The sequence below is a fragment of the Oncorhynchus kisutch genome, linkage group LG11 (genome assembly GCF_002021735.2).
Source record: "Oncorhynchus kisutch isolate 150728-3 linkage group LG11, Okis_V2, whole genome shotgun sequence".
In the NCBI taxonomy this organism is placed as follows: domain Eukaryota; kingdom Metazoa; phylum Chordata; class Actinopteri; order Salmoniformes; family Salmonidae; genus Oncorhynchus; species Oncorhynchus kisutch.
The window spans coordinates 53,828,945-53,854,823 of NC_034184.2; the positions used below are offsets into that span (position 1 = coordinate 53,828,945).

General features: G+C 42.6%; 1 protein-coding gene across 1 annotated transcript in view; it reads right to left on the reverse strand.

Annotated features, from left to right (window-relative positions):
- The window catches only part of LOC109899535 (cadherin-18-like), a 358,080-nt gene that overhangs the window by 46,157 nt on the left and 286,044 nt on the right, over nt 1–25,879 (reverse strand). The window contains exon 6 of the mRNA XM_020494858.2: nt 347–514. Coding sequence (XP_020350447.1) covers nt 347–514 — 168 coding nt within the window. The remainder of the gene's footprint in view (nt 1–346; nt 515–25,879) is intronic.

Sequence of the window (25,879 nt, forward strand, 5' to 3'; positions counted from 1 at the left end):
CTATGAGAACACTCCATTTATAATTGGCCTACTAAAAATACTCTCAAAAGGATCTCATGCCAGTCACGAAAAGAGTCTCTGAGAAGCACTGCTGTTTATCAATCAAAGTAATTAGTATTTAGCAGAAATAGATAGCAGATGTCTTAGATACAGTTAAGCCTTGAAATCCAAGTGATATGGAGTAACTGGGCCACGCAAATGGTGGGAAACATTGCAGATATAAATTATACAAATAGTCTGATGTGATTCCTTATTCCAGATGTGAGAGAGGCATGTTTGTTTTATTTCTCTCTGAATGTTACACACCGTTTTGCCTGCTGAATGCAGCCATGGTATCTATACTCACTTTGCGGGAACTTGGGAGGGTTGTCGTTGACGTCGGTGAGGGTGATATTGATAGTGGTGGATCCAGAAAGTCCTCCAACTGATCCTGCCATGTCTTTGGCTTGAATGACTACAGCATAGTGTTCTCTCGCCTCCCGGTCCATGTTGGCTAAGGCAGTCCTGATGACTCCTGGACGCAGAGTAAAGAATATAAGAATAGCAATGTTACTACTGTACTGTATGAATACCAATGTTACTATTGTACTATTCGGCTAAGGCCACACAGTTTAGAACTGAAGCCATCCTGGACAGGGGGAGAAGAATAGCGAAGTACCTCTGTTACCAATGAATACCAATGTTTCTACTGTACTGCATGGCTAATTGATGACTCCTGGACAGGAGGAGAAGAATAGAGGAATTAAAATGTTACTATGGATATCTATGTTAGTACAGTGTTAAATACCAATGTCAGTATTATGACTACCAATGTTTTTTCTTTATGAATAGAGATTCTTAGAGTCACTTGACTTGAATAAATCAAAGGATGAATTCTTGAGATTAATATGGTATTCCTCTTGTTATTTGGGTAAGGGTGACAATGGAAAAAACAGAAGCAGTAATAGAGCGTATAGGCCGATGACCTTAGGCTCTTTACTTTACAGTAACTAATAATGCAAGGTTGGAAAATACAGGCAACTGCCAAACTAATGGAAACACTTGAGTAAATGAGGGAGCCAACGTATATTGAAAGCAGCTGCTCCCACACAGGTGTGGTTCCTGAGTTAATTAAACAATAAAAATCCCCTCATGCTTAGGGTGATGTAAAAAATGCTGGGCAAGCCATTATTTTGGCCATTATTTTATCTTCCATGGCTATCCCGCCATAAAATGACCATGCCTGCATCCACAGGGCACGGGTGGTTTGAATGGTTTGATGAGCATAAAAACAAGGTAAACCATATGTCATGGCCGTCTTAGTCACCAGATCACAACCCAAATTAACACTTATGGGAGATTCTGGAGCAGCTCCTGAGACAGCATTTCCCACCACCATCAACAACAAAAAAACAAATTATGGATTTTGTTGTGGAATAAATCTCTCACATTCCTCCAATAGAGTTCCAGACACGTGTAGCATCTATGTCAAGGTGCATTGAAGCTGTTCTGACTCGTGATGGCCAAACACCCTATTCCTTGTAGATTCGGAGGGGAGAAAGTTGTGGTGTATAAGTTATTAAAGCAATGTGCCATTACTGTCTAGGCCAGAATTTGGATTCTCACAAGGGCCTTGTGAGAAATAATCGTTCAGTTTGACAGTTTAAATAAAAGATGCATAACATAAAAATAGGCTGCTCCAACATCCTTTCGATCTTGATTGTCCAAATGTTTCATTGCCAAGGTTAGCCTTCCTACACTTTCCAATATATTTCAAATGACTATGCAACCTTGGTAAGGCAGAGAATGCAGCCTTCCCCAAAGAACCCATTCAATCATGTTTATCACTGTAATAATGCAGGATATAACTCCATGTACTTTCTACTAGGGTTAAACAGATATTCTGAATCAATGCATAGTACAGTACTGTACATATAGTACAAAATAAAGTTCATGTCACTGTCCAAATTGCGTAAATTACCCAGTGCTCAATCCAATGTAATAGATTCCATGCCTTTTGAAGCTAGTACTGATATTTCATTCCCACACATTGTAAAGTAAAGAATATACACACTCTGGTAATGATTAGTATGTGTGTGAGGGGATTAAAGTGCCTCACTGTCTCGCCCATCTGTACACTGAAACCAGATCAAGGACTGGGATTTAATATGTGTTGCCTGTTACTTCAGTTCTCAGTCTCAATCTCTCTCACTCTCTGTCTCCCAAAGGCAAAACACCTTGAGCAACTGGTGAACTTGTATTCTTGTGAACCTTTGTGTGAACTGACTCTAACAGCAATCTACAGAAAACAGCAGGGTCTCGGCTGTGATGTCTATAATATAGAATATAATAATGACATAGTAGTTGGTATAGTCGATAGCTGTGATTTTAAAAAATGAGTACACACACACACTTCTCTTCAGTAGCAATCAGTCCATTTCGTATCTTGATCAATATTTTTACAAGGTTATAGAAAAGATCAGTGGTCACATTGTGTGATTTAATCTGTACAAGGCCCCTTGAAAAATATGTCAATTTTAGTGTGTGAGTTTGCAGGATATGGGTTGTTTACTTTTCGCAATATCAGGAACGTTCCAGGAGACAATTGTTCATTTCTCTGTATAAAAGTGCAGTTTGTCTTGTTTTCCTATTTTCTTACTCAACCCTTTCGACGTACTTCTTGCTTGAGGGGAAAAAATATCTGCTTAAAATTTGTAAGGTAGTTTCTGCATGTGTGAAAATCCTTGATGTAGCAAACAAACAAAATGAAGGTGTGGGGCTCAAACGAGCACAGAATTAGTTACAATCTTCTCAGTTACAAGCCCACCGTTGCAATCAAATCAATACACATGCATGTGGACAAGAAATGGGAAGCCTAAATGACTTGTACGATTATGTGTATATCCAATGTACAGTATTTGCAATATGGTTTTAATAGTACTGAACAAAATGCATCTATTTGATTTTGGTAGGAGAGAGATATTGTATCAAGAATTCATGACCTATCAATGACATATCCTATCTGTTTGAAGAGAAAAATTGTTTGGTGTTTTCCATTACTGGTCCTACTTGACATTGTTGATCTATAAACAAATCTTATTATCTTGTATGGTGACCGGTTTTGAAGCCATCTTTACATTCTAACTAACTGTTTCTGTTTGTTTTCATTATCCTGCTGGGTATAGTTCATCTATAGATACACCTGATTCTCTTGTATCATTATTCTCTTGTTTTCTTAGAATACGAAGCCATAATTAGATTCTATCAAGAGCCTAATTTCCGGTTTGGACAAAAGAGGCACTACTAATATCTATTTTCTTACAGACATTATTTCCTCTCTCTCTATTCAGGAGGATGCTATAGGCAGAAGCTAGTCCAATGCACTTGTCTTGGGCAGAATAATCACAATAAATGGGTTAAGGAGCGATGCCTTCCAGGGGATTTGAGAGGTTAGGTTACATATCAAATTCCGTCCCAAATGGCACCCTGTTCCCTACATAATGCACTACTTATGACGAGAGCCCTATGGCGCTGGTCAAAGTAGTGCATTATATAGGGGATAGGGTGCCATTTGGGACGGAGCCATCATCTGTCACCCAGGAGAACGGATACAGTAGTTCAGAAGTCTGTACTCTCGGATCCTGTCCAGCTGATCTCCACACTACAGTAGTCTTCCATCTCACAGCAGAGATAGATGGCTTTTAGCATACAATAAGAGTATGCTGTGCTGGCCGGCAAATAGCTGTGACAAAAAAAAATATCACAACAGTGGCCTCGTGATGCCAAAGTATACAGTAGTCAGTCATGTGTCTGTCTATCACATGGCATAGGCTACCATTGGCAGCATAACACAAATTCCATACGTTGATATATCTTGTGCACTGTTCAAGATTGTCTGGAATCTGGAAAGAATTTAACCTTTCAAAACTTATTCCATGAATAGCTACGTAAGTAAACTCGATAGGAAAGAAATGCATGCTTGATTTCACCTTAGCCCATACAGTACTCGCGCATGAAATAACCGTAACCTTTACTGTTCATTCATTTTAAAATTCCTCAGATATGAGATATTCCAAGACATATGTCCCAAATGGCACTTTATTCCCTATTTGGTGCACTACTTTTGACAAGGGCATATAAGAGCTCGGGTCAAAATGTGTGCACTATATAGGGAATAGGGTGACATTTGAGACACAGCCTAAGACGTTTACCTGGCACACCGTACATACAGTACAATGGTGGGTCTAGGCCATTGAGGTTCCAAGATATTAAATGGAGCCGGGGCATTACTTAACCCTGGCTCCCAAAGAAGCAGAAGACCTTGGCACATGGACACACTTTCCATTAAAACAACACAAAGACGGAGGATCTGACATTTACGGTTGCTTATTCCTGCTTTACTCACAAAGGCACATCGCTCCAGAGCAATCACTCACTGAGCATTGTTTATGAACAATGAGCACAACCCTACTAAGAAGTATAAAATGTGTTTTGGCTCTGGATATTCTGCACTCTTCCATCTACAGTGCATACAGAAAGTCTTTCCACCCCTTACATTTTTCCACATTTTCTTGTGTTACAAAGCCTTGTTGTGTTACAAATCTAGACAAAACACTAAGGTCAACATGTATTTATTTATTTTACATGTATTAAACATGTATGAAAAAACAACACTGATATACACTGAGTGTACAAAACATCAAAAATACCTGCTCTTTCCATGACATAGACTGACCAGGTGAGTCCAGGTGAAAGCTATTGATCCTTTATTGATGTCCCCTGTTAAATCCACTTCAAGCAGTGCAGACGAAGGGGAGGAGACAGGTTAAAGAAATACTTTTAAGCCTTGAGACAACAGAGACATGCATTGTGTCTGTGTGTCATTCAGAGGGTGAATGGCAAGACACAAATTGTAAGTGCCTTTTAACCGGGTACGGTAGTAGGTGCCAGGCGCACCGTTTTTTTGCCAAGAACTGCAATGCTGCTGGATTTTTCACGATCAACAGTTTCCAAGGGGTATCAAGAATGGCCCACCACCCAAAGGACATCCAGTCAACTTGACACAACTGTGGGAAGCATTGGAATAAGCATGGGCCAGCATCCCTGTGGAACACTTTTGATACCTTGTAGAGTCCATGCTTGACGAATTGAGGATGTTCTGAGGGCAAAAGGCGGAGGGTATACTCAGTGCATCTTGATTAGATAAGTATTTACCCCCTTAGACAGTACTGCTGCCAACATACTGACTCAAATCTCTAGCCACTTCAACAATTAAAAATTGGATGTAATAAATGTATCACTAGTCACTTTAAACAATGCCACTTTATATACTGTACTCTATACCATCTACTGCATCTTGCCTATGCCATTCGGCCATCGCTCATCCATATATTTATATGTACATATTCATATTCATTCCTTTACACTTGTGTGTATAAGGTAGTTGTTGTGAAACTGTTAGATTACTTGTTAGATATTACTGCATGGTCGGAACTAGAGGCACAAGCATTTTGCTACACTCGCATTTACATCTGCTAACCATGTTTATGTGACCAATATATTTTATTTTATTTTATTTGATGTTAGAAACACCTTTTGTAGCCTTTACTGCTGTGAGTCCTTTGGGGCAAGTCTTGCACACCTGAATAATACAATATTTGACCATTATTCTTAAAAACATTATTCAAGCTCTGTCAAGTTGTTTGTTGTAGTTGCTAGCAAAGATATTGTCAACCCAATTTAACCCTTTAACCCCCTAAAAAATTTAAAAAAATATATATATATATAAAAAAATTTCAACCTGAGACTCATTGGCCTTTGCTCATTTTCTGTGAAGAACATGTAAAGTAACACATTTTCATTGAGTGCACACTGTGCACCCCCATACAAATCTACATGACATATGTGGTGTTTGGGTCCACTGGACCCGAGGGTAATAAAAGTGTGGGAAAGTGTGTGTGTAGGTGAAAACAAGCAAGATTTTTTTTGCTGTGTGCCTTCACTCTGTCTTCCTCCTCCCTGTGCCAGTCTCTACCTCTCTGCTTGTCTCCCACTTTTCTCGCATTCTTTACCCTTTGTTGTGTGTGAAACTACACAATATCTTGCGGGGAACCTGCACAATGTTATTACAATACAATATTTCAATACATTTTAAAGAATTCTATATTTTTACCCCAGCCAAGTGCAAACTGGGGGAGGGACAGAACAAATAAATAGCTTTGCATGTTTGGTTCCTTACACAATCAACCAGTATGGCAAAATTAGTCTCAGCTCAGAGAGCCTTAGACTAAAAAAAATTTGCAGAGAGAGAATTTAGTGTGGAAAGAGCATCTTCCACTTTGGAAGATTAAGAATTTTCTGAATATGAGGATCATGTCTCTGTCAATTTAGAGTCTGACAGTGAGTTGGAAGAAGAGGATGAGATTGACCCTCAACCAGCCCCAGGACCAGCCAATCAGCAGCTAGCTCATCAGAAGCCTGCAGGAGGAAAAATCTGAATGTCAGAAAATAGAGGATGCAGTACACATGCATCAAGTGCAAGAAATACATTTGCACACACACACACACACACACACACACACACAGTAAAACTCTGTCTCTCATGTGGTGTGTTGACCAGCCTTAATTTGTGTTTAATTAATGGGGCTAATTTATAAATACTGTTTGTTAAATTTGTTCTTCCAGTTTGTTCAGGTCAAAGCAATAAACATCAATAGTGAATCAAACCTTGTTTCATTTATTTATGTGGTTACCAAGATGGCATAGCAGTTCAGACGTCTTTTGTCCTCGTCTTGTCGTGTCCCCCGTATATATATATATTTACAACTTTTTTGACATACCTTTTTCTATATATTTTTTTATTTTTCATAAACTCATCTTCAAAACACTCTCCTGCAACCCGCAATTTCCATTTATAAAAAAAGTATTATTTACCTCAAATCTGTAATCCTCCAAGAAGCTAGCCAGAAACTAGCCAGAAGCTAGCAAGGAGCTAGCCAGAAGCTAATCCAGAAGCGAATCAGAAGCTAATCAGAAGCTACTTAGCTTCTTTACTGGCTAATCGTTAGTATTCAGCTAACCACGGTTTGTGGTCATCAGCTATCCTTTAGCTCGAAAATCTATCGCCAGTTTTGTACGGCGCATCGAGGCTCGGAACGGAACATACCGGACCAATTTTTCTCTCCATGTCCCTGGATTTCAACCGCTAACTCTGGACATTCATACCTGGATCTCACAGCTAGCTAGCTGCTATCCGTGTGACTATCAGCTTTCGTCGATTCCGGAGCAAACATCAATTATTCCGGAGCTAGCCAGCTGAAGAGTTCCATCAATCACTCCTGGGCTACAATCACCTATCCGGAACCGTTTTAATGCCTTTCGCGTTAAAACGCGGAACCCCACTAATCTACTGACGGAACGCAAGAGGTGGCTAATAACAGACCTCCATCCTATGCTAGCTTGCTACCGATGGCCTGGCTAGCTGTCTAAATCGCAGTGACCCCCAACCAACCTCTCTACTCACTGGACCCTTTTGATCACTCGACTAAGCATGCCTCTCCTTAATGTCAATATGCCTTGTCTATTGCTGTTCTGGTTAGTGTTTATTGGCTTATTTCACTGTAGAGCCTCTAGTCCTGCTCACTATACCTTATCCAACCTATTAGTTCCACCACCAACACATGCAATGACATCTCCTGGTTTCAATGATGTTTCTAGAGACAATATCTCTCTCTTCATCACTCAATACCTAGGTTTACCTCCACTGTATTCACATCCTACCATACCTTTGTCTGTACATTATACCTTGATGCTATTTTATCGCCCCCAGAAACCTCCTTTTACTCTCTGTTCCAGACATTCTAGACAACCAATTCTTATTGCTTTTAGCCGTACCCTTATTCTACTCCTCCTCTGTTCCTCTGGCGATGTAGAGGTGAATCCAGGCCCTGCAGTGCCTAGCTCCCCTCCTATTCCCCAGGCGCTCTCTTTTGACGACTTCTGTAACCATAATAGCCTTGGTTTCATGCATGTTAACATTAGAAGCCTCCTCCCTAAGTTTGTTCTACTCACTGCTTTAGCACACTCTGCCAACCCGGATGTTCTAGCTGTGTCTGAATCCTGGCTTAGGAAGACCACCAAAAATTCTGAAAATATAATCCCAAACTACAACATTTTCAGACAAGATAGAACTGCCAAAGGGGGCGATGTTGCAATCTACTGCAAAGATAGTCTGCAGAGTTCTGTCCTACTATCCAGGTCTGTACCCAGACAATTTGAACTTCTACTTTTAAAGATCCACCTCTCTAAAAACAAGTCTCTCACCGTTGCCGCCTGCTATAGACCACCCTCTGCCCCCAGCTGTGCTCTGGACACCATATGTGAACTGATTGCCCCCCATCTATCTTCAGAGTTCGTGCTGCTAGGCGACCTAAACTGGAACATGCTTAACACCCCAGCCATCCTACAATCTAAACTTGATGCCCTCAATCTCACACAAATTATCAATGAACCTACCAGGTACCTCCCCAAAGCCTTAAACACGGGCACCCTCATAGATATCATCCTAACCAACTTGCCCTCTAAATACACCTCTGCTGTCTTCAACCAAGATCTCAGCGATCACTGCCTCATTGCCTGCATCCGTAATGGGTCAGCGGTCAAACGACCTCCACTCATCACTGTCAAACGCTCCCTGAAACACTTCAGCGATCAGGCCTTTCTAATCGACCTGGCCGGGGTATCCTGGAAGGATATTGATCTCATCCCATCAGTAGAGGATGCCTGGATATTTTTTTTAAATGCCTTCCTAACCATCTTAAATAAACATGCCCCATTCAAGAAATTTAGAACCAGGAACAGATATAGCCCTTGGTGCTCCCCAGACCTGACTGCCCTTAACCAACACAAAAACATCCTATGGCGTTCTGCATTAGCATCGAACAGCCCCCGTGATATGCAGCTGTTCAGGGAAGCTAGAAACCATTATACATAGGCAGTTAGAAAAGCCAAGGCTAACTTTTTCAAGCAGAAATTTGCTTCCTGCAACACTAACTCAAAAAAGTTCTGGGACACTGTAAAGTCCATGGAGAATAAGAACACCTCCTCCCAGCTGCCCACTGCATTGAAGATAGGAAACACTGTCACCACTGATAAATCCACCATAATTGAGAATTTCAATAAGCATTTTTCTACGGCTGGCCATGCTTTCCACCTGGCTACTCCTACCCCGATCAACAGCACTGCACCCCACACAGCAACTCGCCCAAGCCTTCCCCATTTCTCGTTCTCCCAAATCCGTTCAACTGATGTTCTGAAAGAGCTGCAAAATCTGGACCCCTACAAATCAGCCGGGCTAGACAATCTGGACCCTTTCTTTCTAAAATTATCTGCCGAAATTGTTGCCACCCCTATTACTAGCCTGTTCAACCTCTCTTTCGTGTCGTCTGAGATTCCCAAAGATTGGAAAGCAGCTGCGGTCATCCCCCTCTTCAAAGGGGGTCACACTCTTGACCCAAACTGCTACAGACCTATATCTATCCTACCATAAATTTCTAAGGTCTTCGAAAGCCAAGTCAACAAACAGATTACCGACCATTTCGAATCTCACCATACCTTCTCTGCTATGCAATCTGGTTTCAGAGTTGGTCATGGGTGCACCTCAGCCACGCTCAAGGTCCTAAACGATATCTTAACCGCCATCGATAAGAAACATTACTGTGCAGCCGTATTCATTGATCTGGCCAAGGCTTTCGACTCTGTCAATCACCACATCCTCATCGGCAGACTCGGACAGCCTTGGTTTCTCAAATGATTGCCTCGCCTGGTTCACCAACTACTTCTCTGATAGAGTTCAGTGTGTCAAATCGGAGGGTCTGCTGTCCGGACCTCTGGCAGTCTCTATGGGGGTGCCACAGGGTTCAATTCTTGGACCGACTCTCTTCTCTTTATACATCAATGAGGTCGCTCTTGCTGCTGGTGAGTCTCTGATCCACCTCTACGCAGACAACACCATTCTGTATACTTCTGGCCCTTCTTTGTACACTGTGTTAACAATCCTCCAGGCAAGCTTCAATGCCATACAACTCTCCTTCCATGGCCTCCAATTGCTCTTAAATACAAGTAAAACTAAATGCATGCTCTTCAACCGATCGCTACCTGCACCTGCCCGCCTGTCCAACATCACTACTCTGGACGGCTCTGACTTAGAATACGTGGACAACTACAAATACTTAGGTGTCTGGTTAGACTGTAAACTCTCCTTCCAGACCCATATCAAACATCTCCAATCCAAAGTTAAATCTAGAATTGGCTTCCTATTTCGCAACAAAGCATCCTTCAGTCATGCTGCCAAACATACCCTTGTAAAACTGACCATCCTACCAATCCTCGACTGTGGCGATGTAATTTACAAAATTGCCTCCAATACCCTACTCAACAAATTGGATGCAGTCTATCACTGTGCAATCCATTTTGTCACCAAAGCCCCATATACTACCCACCATTGCGACCTGTACGCTCTCGTTGGCTGGCCCTCGCTTCATACTCGTCGCCAAACCCACTGGCTCCATGTCATCTACAAGACCCTGCTAGGTAAAGTCCCCCCTTATCTCAGCTCGCTGGTCACCATAGCATCTCCCACCTGTAGCACACGCTCCAGCAGGTATATCTCTCTAGTCACCCCCAAAACCAATTCTTTCTTTGGCCGCCTCTCCTTCCAGTTTTTTGCTGCCAATGACTGGAACGAACTACAAAAATCTCTGAAACTGGAAACACTTATCTCCCTCACTAGCTTTAAGCACCAACTGTCAGAGCAGCTCACAGATTACTGCACCTGTACATAGCCCACCTATAATTTAGCCCAAACAACTACCTCTTTCCCTACTGTATTTAATTTATTTATTTATTTTGCTCCTTTGCACCCCATTATTTTTATTTCTACTTTGCACATTCTTCCATTGCAAATCTACCATTCCAGTGTTTTACATGCTATATTGTATTTACTTTGCCACCATGGCCTTTTTTTGCCTTTACCTCCCTTATCTCACCTCATTTGCTCACACCGTCCTTGGACACTGTGCTATCTAACCTCCAAACGAGCTTCAATGTCATACAGCACTCCTTCCGTGGCCTCCAACTGCTCTTAAACGCTAGTAAAACCAAATGCATGCTTTTCAACCGTTCACTGCCTGCACCCGCACGCTCGACTAGCATCACCACCCTGGATGGTTCCGACCTAGAATATGTGGACATCTATAAGTACCTAGGTGTCTGGCTAGACTGTAAACTCTCCTTCCAGACTCATGTCAAACATCTCCAATCTAAAATCAAATCTAGAGTCGGCTTTCTATTCCGCAACAAAGCCTCCTTCACTCACGCTGCCAAACTTACCCTAGTAAAACTGACTATCCTACCGAGCCTCGACTTCGGCGATGTCATCTACAAAATAGCGTCCAACACTCTACTCAGCAAACTGGATGCAGTTTATCACAGTGCCACCGTTTTGTTACTAAAGCACCTTATACCACCCACCACTGCGACCTGTATGCTCTAGTCGGCTGGCCCTCGCTACATATTCGTCGCCAGACCCACTGGCTCCAGGTCATCTACAAGTCCATGCTAGGTAAAGCTCTGCCTTATCTCAGTTCACTGGTCACGATGGCAACACCCACCCGTAGCACGTGGTGTATCTCACTGACCACTGATCATCCCTGAAGCCAACACCTCATTTGGCCGCCTTTCGTTCCAGTTCTCTGCTGCCTGTGACTGGAAAGAATTGCAAAAATCGCTGAAGTTGGAGACTTTTATCTCCCTCACCAACTTCAAACATCTGTTATCTGAGCAGCTAACCGATCGCTGCAGCTGTACATAGTCTAACGGTAAATAGCCCACCCAATTTTACCTACCTCATCCCCACTTTTCTGCTTTTTTGCACACCAATATCTCTACCTGTACATGACCATCTGATCATTTATCACTCCAGTGTTAATCTGAAAAATTGTAATTATTCGCCTACCTCCTCATGCCTTTTGCACACAATGTATATAGACTATTTTTTTCTACTTGTGTTATTGACTTGTTAATTGTTTACTCCATGTGTAACTCTGTATTGTCTGTTCACACTGCTATGCTTTATCTTGGCCAGGTCGCAGTTGCAAATGAGAACTTGTTCTCAACTAGCCTACCTGGTGAAATAAAGGTGAAATTAAATAAATAAAAATAAATAGACTTGTTTATACCGTATTATTGACTGTATGTTTGTTTTACTCCATGTGTAACTCTGTGTCGTTGTATGTGTCGAACTGCTTTACTTTATCTTGGCCAGGTCGCAATTGTAAATGAGAACTTGTTCTCAACTTGCCTACCTGGTTAAATAAAGGTGAAATAAAAAATAAAAAATGTTTGATGAAGATAAACATGATTTATTCCACCCATGTCTTAATTTTTATAAAAAATATATATTGCTAAATATAATCTGGCAGAGGTAAATGGCAAATATTAACCATGTGTGCTGTTTATATTGCTTGTAATTGATATACGTCAACATCTAAGCAATAAGTATTTTTTACATCAATTGTTATGGCTGAATTGTTTAAAAAAAACAATAATGTTGTGGGTCCATCAGACCCACGAACATTTGGTGAATAACAAAAACATGAACACCACACATGGGGTAAGTTAAACCTATAACTAGGAACTCAGGAACTTTTAAAATAAGAAGACTGCTACTCAGTTATGTGTTGTGTTTGTAGGACAAAATAATTACTTAAGTGCCTTATTGCAAACAGGATGCATGTTTTGGAATATTTGTATTCTGTACAGACATTCGTCTTTTCACTCAGTCATTTACTTTGGTATGGTGAACTAACAATGCAATGAAAGAATGGTGCCAGAGGGGATGGCGGCCATTTTACGGGCTCTTAACCAATTGTGCTATTTTGTGTGTTTAATCACATTGTAACTTTTTTTGTACATAACTAAATGTCTCTTATGACGGTAAAGAGCTTCTGGATATCAGAACAGCGATTACTCACCTCTAACTGGTCAAAGATTTTTTCTTTAATGAGTCTGATGCGAAGGATATATTGTTGCTCCCGGACACAAATCTCTTCATTCACATGAAGAAAATAATTTGTCAGCGAGTGGGTAACCCACCGCTACCATCCATTCTATTGGACAACGTTCAATCACTGGAGAATAAACTGGATGAGCTCCATTCGAGACTATCCTACCAACACGACATTGAAAAAGGTAATATCTTATGTTTCACCAAGTCGTAGCTGAACGACGACACGGATAATATATGGCTGGGTTTTCCGTGCATCGGCAGGACATGACAGCTATGTCCGGTAAAACTAGGGGTGGGGTGTGTGTCCATTTGTCAATAACAGCTGGTGCGCTATGTCTAATATTAAGGCAGTCTCGAGGTATTGCTCGCCAGGGGTAGAGTACTTCATGATAAGCGATAGACCACGCTAGCTATATTTTTCATAGCCATCTATTTACCACCACAAACCAACTAAGACCACACTCAATTAGCTATTTAAGGCCATAAGCAAACAAGAACATGCTCATCCAGAAGTCTGTTTTACCTAATTTCTACCTACATGTTACATGTGCAACCAGAGGGAAAGAAAATCTAGACCAGCTTTACTCCACACACAGAGGTGTATAAAAGCTCTCCCTCGCCCTCCAACCAAAATCTAAAGCAGGGTGTATCAGTGACTCGCACAATACGGAAGTGGTCAGATGATGTGGATGCTACGCTACAGGACTGTTTGCTAGCATAGACTGGCATATGTCCTGTGATTCATCCAATAGCATTGAGGAGTATTCCACCTCAGTCAGTCGTTTCATCAATAAGTGCATTGACAACGTCGTCCTCACAGTGACAGTAGGTACACATTTCAACCAGAAGTCATGGATTACATCCGCACTGAGCTAAAGTCTAGAGCTGCTGCTTTCAAGGAGCGGGACACAATTCTGGACAATTATAAGAAATGCCGATAGGCCCTCAGACGAACCATCGTACAGAAAAATTGTCAATATAGGACTAAGATTGAATCCTAACACACCTGCTATGATGCTCGTCGGATGAGGCAGGGCTGTCAAACTATTACAGACTACAAAGGGAAACCCAGTCGCGAGCTACCCAGTGATGCTAGCCTAACAGACAGGCTAAATGCCTTTTATGCTCGCTCGGAGGCAAGCAACACTGAAGCATGCATGAGAGCACCAGCTGTTGCGGACGACCGTGTGATCACACACTTCGTAGCCGATGTGGGCAAGACCTTTAAACGGGTCAACATTCACAAGACCGCAGGGCCAGATGGATTACCAGGACGTGTACTCAGAGCATGCGTGGACCAACTGGCAATTGTCTTCACTGACATTTTCAACCTCTCCCTGACTGAGTCTGTAATACCAACATGTTTCAAACAGACCACCAAAGTCCCTGTACCCAAGAAAGAAAAGGTTACCTGCCTAAACGATTTCCTCCCCATAGCACTCACATCAGTAGCTATGAAGTACTTTGAAAGGCTGGTCATGGCTCACATCAACACCACCATCCCGGAAACCCTAGACCCACTCCAATTTGCATACCGCCCCAACAAGATCCACAGATGATGCAATCTCTATTGCACTCCACAGTTCCCTTTCCCACCTATGTGAGAATGCTGTTCATTGACAACAGATTGAAAACAGATCAGCGTTCAACACCATGGTGCCCACACCAAGCTCATCACTAAGCTAAGGATCCCGGGACTAAACACCTCCCTCTGCAACTGGATCCTGGACTTCCTGACGGGCCACCCTCCAGGTGGTAAGGGTAGTGTGACAGGATAGAAATATTACGTATTTACCTCATTTGTTGGATATTTAACAATGAATTACTTAACAAATAAAATATACATTTCTGTCATACTAATGTTGTGTTAAAGAGATGGTTTGCACTCTAGCTCCCTGCAGTTAGTCTGGGGGTCTGGTCAAGGAAATAGGTTTTGCTGGAGATAGCTTGAGCTGGCAATGAGCTGACCATGTCTCCCGTGTGACCTGAGATAGAGAGAGCCTGGAAGAGTATAGAACAATGCCTCATTGTCTCATCTTCCTGGCATCTGCGAAACTAAGCCAGATTGGAAGTAAAACTACATACCGTGCCGATGACCAGGAGATGGACCAAGGTGGCTTATGGAAAGGGTAGAAGTGACTAACTAAGCATTTTTTTAGGGCCTATAAAAGATCTCTGTTTTTTCATTATCAGTTAAGCACTCAGCAACACACATTGCAATAATGAATCAATGTTAAATAAAGATGATTAGTTTAATAATTGTTCAAGTCTCTCTCAGTACTGACAGTTCCACGACAGTAGGCAACAACACATCTGCCATGCTGATCCTCCTGTACTCCCTGTTCACCGAACGACTGATTGGCCAAGCACGACTCCAAAACCATCATTAAGTTTGCTGACGACACAACCTCTCCCTCAACGTGAGTAAGACAAAGGAGTTAATCTTGGACTACAGCAAAATGAGAGCTGAACATGCCTCCATTCACATTGTTGGGGCTGCCGTTGAGCGGGATGAGATGTTCAAGGTCCTTGGTGTCCACATCACCAATGATCTATGATGTTCCAAACACACCAGGACAGTTGTGAAGACTGAAAAGATTTGTCATGGGTCCTCAAAAGGTTGTACGGCTGCACCATAGAGTTGCGTAGGGTTGCGTCACCACCTGATATTGCTCGGCATCCAACCGCAAGTCGCTACAGAGGATAGTGTGTACGGCCCAGTACATCACTGTTGCCAAGCTTCCTACCATCCAGGACCTATATACTAGGTGGTGTCAGAGGAAAGCCCAAAAAACTGTCTAAGACTCCAGTCATCCAAGTCATAGACTGTTCTCTCTGCTACCGGATGGCAAGCGATTACCGGAGGGCCAAGTCTCAGTCCAAAAGCCTCCTTAGCAGCTTCTACCCCTAAGCAATAAGACTGCTGAATAATGATTGGTCACCCGGACACGCCCCCCCCCCCCCCCGCCTCTTACTTTTTACATTGCTGCTACTCACTGTTTATTCTCTATGCATAGTCACTTTACCCCTAGCTACATTGACAAATTACCTCGACTAACCTATACCCCCGCTCATTGACTCTGTACTGGCACACACTGTATATAGCCTCGTTATTGTTATTGTTATTGTTTCTTTTTTTCTTCTTTTTTAGTTTATTTAGTAAATATTTTCTTTACTCTATTTTCATAAAACTGTATTGTTGGTTATTAAGGGCTTGTAAGTAAGCATTTCACGGGTAAGGTCTACACCTGCTGTATTCGGCGAATGTGACAAATACAATTTAATTTGATCTACAATGTTGTTGATCCATCATCAGTTCTGATATCACAACCATTAAACCCTGTAACTGTTTTAAAAACCCCATTGGCCTCATGCTGAAATCCCTGAGTAGTCTCCTTCCTCTCCGGCAATTAAGTTAGGAAGGACGCCTGTATCTTTGTAGTGACAGGGTTCATTGATACACCATCTAAAGCCCAATTTATAACTTCACCATGCTCAAAGGGATATTCAGCCACTGCAGAGTTCTTTAAAACAAATCTACCAATTGGTGCCCTTTTTAGTGAGGCATTAAAAAATGTCCTTGGTCTTTGTGTTTGAAGCTGTGCTTGATATTCATTACTTTGATTGAGGGAGCCTCTTTGGGATAGGCGTACCTCTAGCGCCTGGCCTCGACAACATCCGGTGAAATTCAAATGACAAAAATCGTAATATTAAACATTCATGAAAATGTCATACATCATTTAAAAGCTTAACTTCTTGTTAATCCAGCTGCTTTGTCAGATTTCAAAAAGGCTTAAGGCAAGAGCACACCATGTGATTATCTGATTACAGCGCCCCGCTCACAAAGGCATTACATACATTTCCAACCAAGCAGAGGCTCAGAGTCAGATATGGCGATAAAATAAAACACTTACCTTTGAAGATCTTCATTTGGTTGCAATCACAAGGGTCCCAGCAACATAACAAATGGTCCTTTTGTTCAATATAGTCCTTCTTGATATCACAAAAAAGTCAGTTTAGTTGGCGTGCTTGACTCAGAAATCCACCGGTTTCCCTCATACAAAATGCATACAAATGAATCCCGTAAGTTACCAATAAACTTCTTCCAAACAAGTCAAACAACGTTTCTAATCAATCCTCAGGTACCCTAATATGTAAATAAATGATACAATTCAAGACGGAGAATAGTATATTAATTAGATATGAATAACGAAGTGTGCGCCCTCACCGGAACGCGCTACAAACACTACAGCCAAAATGGGAGCCACTTACAAAAACTACATATCCTAGCTCATTTTTCAAATAACAACCCTCAAACTCTATCTAAAGACTATTGACATCTAGTGGAAGCCCTAGGAACTGCAATCTGGGAGGTATTCTTTTTATATTTACATTGCCAGCCATTGTAATCAGTGGTGAGCTGAAAAAAAAAATCTGGATCGATTGTCTGTTTTTTTTTACCTGCCATATCAGTTCTGTTATACTCACAGACATTATTTTGACAGTTTTCAAAACTTCAGAGTTTTCTATCCAATACTACCAATTATATGCATATCCTAGCTTCTGGGCCTGAGTAACAGGCAGTTTACTTTGGGCACCTAATTTGTCCAAACTTCCGAATACTGCCCCCTATCCCGAAGAAGTTTTAAACATACTATAAGAAAAGTATGTTAACCATTATTGCTTAACACAGAATGAGTCCTTGCAACTTATTATGTGATTTGTTAAAGCATATTTTTACTCCTGAACTTATTTAGGCTTGCCATAATAAAGAGTTGAATAGTTATTGATGAAGACATTCCAGCTTTTCATTTTTTAACATTTTTTTTATGTTCTTCAAACAAAATTCCACTTTGACATTGTGGGGTATTGTGTGTAGATCAATGTGACAAAATATACATTTAAATTCAGTCTGTAACACAACAAAATGTGGAAAAAGTAAAGGGGTGTGTAAACTTTCTGAAGGCACTGTAGCTATTGTGTCTGAAAATGAATCGTCAGCATCCTTCCCTTCCCAGGAAGATGGACAACGAAGGAAGCTCACTAGGCGTATACTTCAACAACAAAAACAACAGCAAAAACAAATAGCACTGAACTTTAAAGATACAATCTGTACAATCTAGGGATGCTTCAAAAGGCTATGGATTAATCAGCAACACGTTTGTTGTTGTTGTTTTCAACAATATTTACCACACTATATACTACAATATTTCTGGAATACAAGCACTTACATTCAATAGCAATAGTGCCAGAGCCCAATGCTAAAATATTGATTGATATACTACCAAAGACAACAAAGGCATGGTGCATGTACTGTTCTTCTTACAAAATGAGTTACCTTAACAAAATGCACCTGCCTGAAAGGTGCCCTGAAACTTTGACACACGAACAATCCTTGAATCTCCTCCTCCACTGACTTGCTCGAGCGGTTACATCCATTCCTGATAGTCTGTGCTAGATCTCAATAGAACAAGCCTGTTAATTTATAAAAATAATTGAGAAGGAGCTGTCTTCGTTGAACTCAGGGCCATTTGAGTGAGTGAGGTGGTTAGCCTTTCCTTCAATCCCCACCAGTCTATTACAGTTGATACCATCGCACTATCCCCCTCTTTGTCTGACTGGACATTTCCAAAGGAGGACAATCTCGAGGGTGAACGGGGTTATGAGGAGATTACCAAAGCTCTTCTCTTGCTTTCGCCCACGTCGGGGGCTCTTGATTTTGTGGTCCACAGTCCACACTGCTCTGAGGGTGCAGCCTTTGTGTGTCTCTTGTTATTTTGATCGGAAAAAAACAACTACTACACACTACTACATTTTAGGTTTCCTCCAGGTTCTACTGCAAGAAACACACATAATATTTATTGGACCCAGGTGCAAATACGTTTTCTTTTCCATCATCAGAAGAACCAGACGAGGAATCAGTGGTTAAAGATAAACAAAATACTTTATTGAGAAACTGTAATGGAAGGATTACAGTTACACTGGGTAAACAACAAACACTATGTCTCAAAAACTCACTCAAGAAACAAACGCACACGGAACACAATTCAAGCTCCAGCAAAGGTACTGCAGGATGCCTCGGAACCGATGAGCCTCCAATAGACGTCAGACAGTGTAGAACAGTCGACCATCGACAAAACGAAGGGGCGGAGGGACATGTGTGGGTGAGAGAAGGGCCTGGTCCTTACCATCACTAGGGTAGGGGGCAGCATTCGAAATTTTGGATGAAAAGCATGCCCAAAATAAACTGCCTGCTACTCAGGCCCAGAAGCTGATAAGGCCCAGGATATGCATGTAATTAGTAGATTTGGATAGAAAACACAAAAGTTTCCAAAGCTGTTAAAATAATGTCTGCGAGTATAACAGAACTGATATGGCATGCAAAAACCAGAGGAAAATCCAACCAGGAAGTACTATTATTTTGAAAGGTTGTTTTTCCATTGAAAGCCTATACACCATACAAAGACTTTGGACCCAGTTCGCGAGCTCTATGGCCTCTTCTACATGTGGTCAGTCTTTAGGCATTGTTTCAAAAATTAGGGAGATACAGCACTTTCAATGAGAAGCCAGTGGAAGTTTCCAGACATCAGCCATGCGCCTGATCGGGAACACGCCTTTCTTGTTTCTCCTTTCCTATTGACGAAGATTTTGTCTGGTTGAAATATTACTGATTATTTATGACAAAAACAACCGGAGGATGGATTTTAAGCATCGTTTGGCAACTTTTATTGTACTTTTAATAGACTTTTCGTCTGGACTTAATGCACGTGCATTCGGATTACTGGAGAAAACGCGCAAACAAAAAGGATGTTTTTGGTCATAAAGAGTGACATTATCGAACAAAACAAACATTTATTGTCAAACATGGAGACCTGGAAGTGCCACCTGATGAAGATCATCAAAGGTATGTGATTCATTTTAATGCTATTTCTGACTTTTGTGAGCCCTCTCCTTGGCTGGAAAATGGCTGTATGGGTTTCTGTAGCTAGGCATTGACCTAACACAATCACAAAGTGAGCTTTCGCCATAAAGCCCTTCTGAAATCTGAGCGGTTGCATTAAGGAGAAGATTATCTTTATTTGTACGTTTAACACTTGTATCTTCTATCAATGTTTATGATGAGTATTTCTGTTATTTGATGTGGCTCTCTGCAGTTTCACCAGATGTTTCTTTGAGACTATGGATTTCTGAACATTACGTGACAATGTAAACTGAGATTATTGGATATAAATATGAACTTTATCGAACAAAATATACATTTATTGTGTAACATGAAGTACTATGAGTGCTATCTGATGAAGATCCAGCCAAGGAGAGAGCTCAAAAAAGTCAGAAATAGCGATTAAAAGAGGTGTGTTTTCTGTTGTCATTTGCTGAAGCTTGAATTGTGTGCCGTGTGTGTTTTTAGTTTTTCCAGTGTTACTGTCATCCTTCCGTTACCGGTTCTCAATAAAGTATTATGTTTATCCTTAACCACTGATTCCTCATGTAGTCTCTTCTCGACACTTGGTCCAACCTCACCATGTCACAGCAAGCTTCAGCATACAACATCGACCCAGCAGAGATCCCCCAGATCAAGACTGTTGTAACCCACCAAAGAGCACTGCTGGGGTGGCAGCAAGAAACGCTCCACACCGATCAGGCCATGTTCGCCTACATAACCTCTCTACTGTTGGGCAAGGCCCTGGCGTGGGCAACGGTGGTATGGGAACAGCATCCACCATCCTGCAGCTCTATATTAGCCTTCACTGCCGAGCTGCGACGAGTATTTGACCATGGTGCCAGACCAGTGGCTGACTTTGGCATTGAGTTCCGCACCCTCACCGCTGAGAGTGGGTGAAATGCGGAGGCACTGATCCCTGCTTACCACCATGGGTTGTCTAACTCCATCAAGGATGAACTGGCCTCTTGAGAACTGGGAGAGAACCTTGAGTCCCTGATAACGCTGGTAATCAGGATCGGCAACCGCCTCCGAAAACACAGCGCTTTTTTAACACCACCCCAGTTTTCCGTTTTTTTTGAGCACCCCAAGTCCGCCGAACCCAGCACTGAGGAGCCCATACAGTTGGGATGCACACATCTGAGCCCACAGGAGGGTGACAGGCACATGCGCGAAGACTGCTGCCTCTACTACAGAGTTTTCAGCCATCTCCGTGCTACTTGCCCAGAGCTGATGGGAAATGCCAGGGCTCGCCAAGACAGAGGGAGACCCTGGCAAGCTGTGCAGTTACCTCCTGGCTACCCAGTCACCATCCGTTACTACCTGCAACCCTCCACTAGGACAACAGTCAGCACCAGATTCAAGCCTTAGCCTCAATTTAATTGATCAAGACATCCCCAAAGAGTTACAGATCCCCTGCATGAAATATCCCATCCCTCTGCAGATTCAAGCCCTTGATGTATACCACATTGGCTCCGGTCAGGTGGAATATCCGACCAAGCCCATTCTACTGCTGGCTAGGGTGAACCATTCTGAGACTCTTATTTTTCTGTTGATCACTGGTCCTTAGAACCCCCTTATCCTAGGGTACCCCTGGATAGCGCAACATAACCCACTACAGTGCCTTGTAAAAGTACTTATTTTGTTGCATTAAAACCTGTAATTTAAATGGATTTTTATTTTTATTTCATGTCATGGACATACACAAAACAATGAAGTGAAAAAAATAACATGTTTCTTATTAAGATTCTACAAAATAAAAAATGGAAAAGTGGTGAGTGCATATGTATCACCCTCTTTGCTTTGAAGTCCCTAAATAATATCTGGTGCAACCAATTACCTTCAGAAGTCACATAATTAGTTATATAAAGTGTGCAATCTAAGTGTCACATGATCTCAGTACATATATACCTGTTCTGAAAGGCCAAAGAGTCTGCAACACCACCAAGCAAGCGGCACCACAAAGACCAAGGAGCTCTCCAAACAGGTCAGGGACAAAGTTGTGGAGAAGCACATATCAGGGTTGGGTTATAAAAAATATCAGAAACTTTGAACATCCCAAAAAGCACCATTCAATCAATTATTAAAACATGGAAAGAATATGGCACCACAAAAAAACCTGCCAAGAGAGGGCCGCCCACCAAAACTCACAGACCAGGCAAGGAGGGCATTAATCAGAGAGGCAACAAAGAGACCAAAGAAAACCCTGAAGGAGCTCCACAGTGGAGATTGGAGTATCTGTCCATAGGACCACTTTAAGCCATGCAGTCCACAGAGCTGGGCTTTACGGAAGAGTGGCCAGAAATAAAGCCATTGCTTGAAGAAAAAAATAAGCAAACACGTTTGGTGTTCGCCAAAAGGCATGTGCGAGATTCGCCAAACATACGGAAGAAGGTACTCTGGTCAGATGAGACACAAATATAGATTTTTGGTCATCAAGGGAAATGCTATGTCTGGTGCAAACCCAACACCTCTCATTACCCCGAGAATAACATCCCCATATTTTTTATCGCAGGGACTGGTAAACTGGTCAGTATTTAAGGAATGATGGATGGCGCTAAATACAGGGACATTCTTGAGGGAAACCTGTTTTGAGTGGTTTAAGGGGAAACATTTAAATGTCTTGGAATGGCCTAGTCAATGCCCAGATCTCAATCTACTTGAGATTCTGTAGTATGACTTAAATATTGCTGTACACCAGCGGAACCCATCCAACTTGAAGGAGCTGGAGCAGTTTTGTCTTGAAGAATGGGCAAAAATCCCAGTGACTAGCTGTGGCAAGATTATAGAGACATACCCCAAGAGACATATAGCTATAATTGCTGCAAAAGGTGGCTCTACAAAGTTTTGACTTTGTAGGGGGGCTGAATAGTTATGCACGCTCAAGTTTTCATTTTTGTCTCATTTGTTTGTTTCACAATTTAAAATATTTTGCATCTTCAATCAAATTATACAAACCCCCAAACAATCAATTTTAATTCCAGTTTGTAAGGTAATAAAATAGGAAAAATACCAAGGGGGGTGAATACTTTCGCAAGTATTTTCCTGGTCCGCTGGACAAATGCTAGACTGGGGTAAGGACTGCCAGACTAAATGTCTAAGACCCCACCAAGAGCCTCAATGTGGCCTCCTGCATCCCTTGATGACCAAGACCTTTCCGCTCTCCCTCCCAATTACTTCGACCTCCCGTAGGCCATCAGTAAGAGGCAGGCCGCCACCCTTCCCCCCATCTTCCTTACGATTGTGCCATAGAAGTCCTACACAGCGCCACACCTCCCTGGGGCATCTGTACTCGCTCTAGACACCTGAAGCAGCAGTCATGGACAAATACATCCGGGAGTCACTGGAGGCAGGTTTTATTCTCCCCTCTACATGCCCTGCTGGTGCATGCTCCTTCTTCTTGGGTAAGAAGGATGGAGGCCTTTGTCCTTGCGTCGATTACCCCCTGCCCCTGATGTTCTCAGCATTGGAGTTGGTCCAAGGGGCCCATTTATTCACCAAACTGGACCTCCACAACGCTAACGATCTGGTGAGAATCAGGGAGGGAGACGAGTGGAAGATTGCCTTTAACACCCATTTTGTCCACAATGAGTATTTAGTCATGTCCTTTGGATTATTAAACTCACCGACAGTCTTTCAAGCATCGGTCAATGACAACCTGAGGGATATGTTGAATCGGTTCATATTTGTTTACCCCGAGGACATCTTGATCTTCTCCAAAACCATTCTGGAACACATACTGCACGGCTGCCAAGTCATAAGATGCCTCCTGCAGAGTCAACTATGTCAGATAGAGAAGTGTGAGTTCCACATATCCCAGGTTTCCTTCCTAGGTCACATTCTATCTACCCCAGGCATCCAAATGAGCCCCTTTAAATTGAGGCGGTTGCCGACTGGCCCTATCCCAACTCATTCAAGCAGGTCCAGCGGTTTCTCGGGTTTGCCCATTTTTACAGCTGTTTAATATGCAACTCTGGTGAGGTGGCAGCGCCACTCACGGTTCTAACCCTAAAATTCCTGACCTGATTTTGCTGGACCCCGAGGCTGACAGGGCATTCATTGGGCTCAAGGGACATTTCACCACTGGACCCATGCTCGTTCATCCTGATCCGACTTATCCCTTTGTGGTGGAGGTGGACGTCTCAGACAACGGGGCAGGGGTGGTCCTTTTACAGCGGAATGAGGAGAACAAGAAACTGCACCTATGCACCTTTCTCTCCAAGCAGTTCTCGCCAGAGGAATGCAACTACAATGTAGGCAGCCAGGAGCTCTTGGCAGTTAAGTGGGCTCTTGAGGGGTGGAGACACTGGTTGGAGGGAGAACCTCATCCTTTGTGATCTGGACGGACCATAAGGACTTGGTCTCTATTCAAGAAACCAAGATGTTGAACATTCGACAGGCTAAATGGGCTCTGTTTTTTAACAGGTTTGATTTCACGCTAGCCGTTCTCCCGGGATCCAAGAATCAGAAGGCAGACGCCCCGTCCCGCCAACATGATGTCTCTAAAGAGGAGAGGGATGCAGAGACTGTCATCCCCAGCTCACGCATTGTGGCCCCTGTGATGTGGAGTACTGAGACCACGGTCCGACAAGCCCAGACCTGAGAACCTGACCATGGCCGGGGACCCACTAACAGACTTTACGTTCTGCGATCTCTAAATTAATTGGGCATCCAGGGGTTAATTGGACACTGGAGTTCCTGACGTGGAAATTCTGGTGGCCCAACATGATGGAGGATGTCAGATCCTTTGTTGCGACCTGTTTCATCTGTCTGCACGTCAGCGACCGGCCTGGTTGCTCCAACCTCTGCCCATCCCCAGCCGGCCCTGGTCTCATCTGTCTGTCGACTTCACAGGGTTACCTCCATCTCAAGGGCATACCACTATTCTGGTGGTCGTCAATCATTTCTTCAAGGCAGCCCATTTCATCGCGTTACCCAAGTTGCCTTCAGCAAGGGAGACCGCTGATCTCATTGTTACCCATGTCTTTCGACTACAGAGACTTCTCAAGGACATTGTCTCAGAACATCGTCCCCAGTTTGTCGCATGGTATTGGAAGGGCTTCTGCTCCCTGTTGGGGGCATCGGCAACCCTCAGTCGAATTGGCAAACTGAGCGGGCCATCCAGGAGCTGGATAGCTTCCTCCTCTGCTTCATCTCTACTCAGGCCAGCAACTGGAGCAAGTTCCTAATCTTGGCGGAGTATGCTCATAACATACTGCCAAATTCGACAACTGGACTATCGCTGTTCGAGTGTCAGTTCGAGGGTGCCATTAGCCGAGGCATTCATTAAACTATGTTGTCACACTTAGAACACAGCGCAATCCTCCTTAGTCCTCTCATCTGCCCTACACCAACACCAGGCAAACGATTGTGGCTGTTCACCCGTGATCTTCCCTTAAATGAATCACTAACTTCTGAAAGTTAGTGATTAATTTAATCTCTATTTCTGACTTTTGTGAGCCCTCTCCTTGGCTGGAAAATGGCTGTATGGTTTTCTGTGACTAGGTGCTGACCTAACATAATTGCATGGTGTGCTTTCGCAGTAAAGCCTTTTTTGAAATCGGAAACTGTGGTTGGATTTACAATAAGTGTATATTTAAATTGGTGTATGATACTTGTATGTTTGAGGAATTGTAATTATGGGATTTTTGTTCTTTTGAATTTGGAGCCCTGCAATTTCACTGGCTGTTGTCGAGGTGGGACGCTAGCGTACCAGAGTGGTTAAGACGGAAGACATGGAAGGATGTACAGACCCATATAGACCTGGGAAGCTGGAGACAATAGGTGACCAGGTTGATTCGACTCAGGATCTTGAATCTCCTATGTAGTGTGGAGCGAGCTTCCGCGAGTCCACCTTTAACAGGGAGATCATAATGAGTAAATAGGACACACCT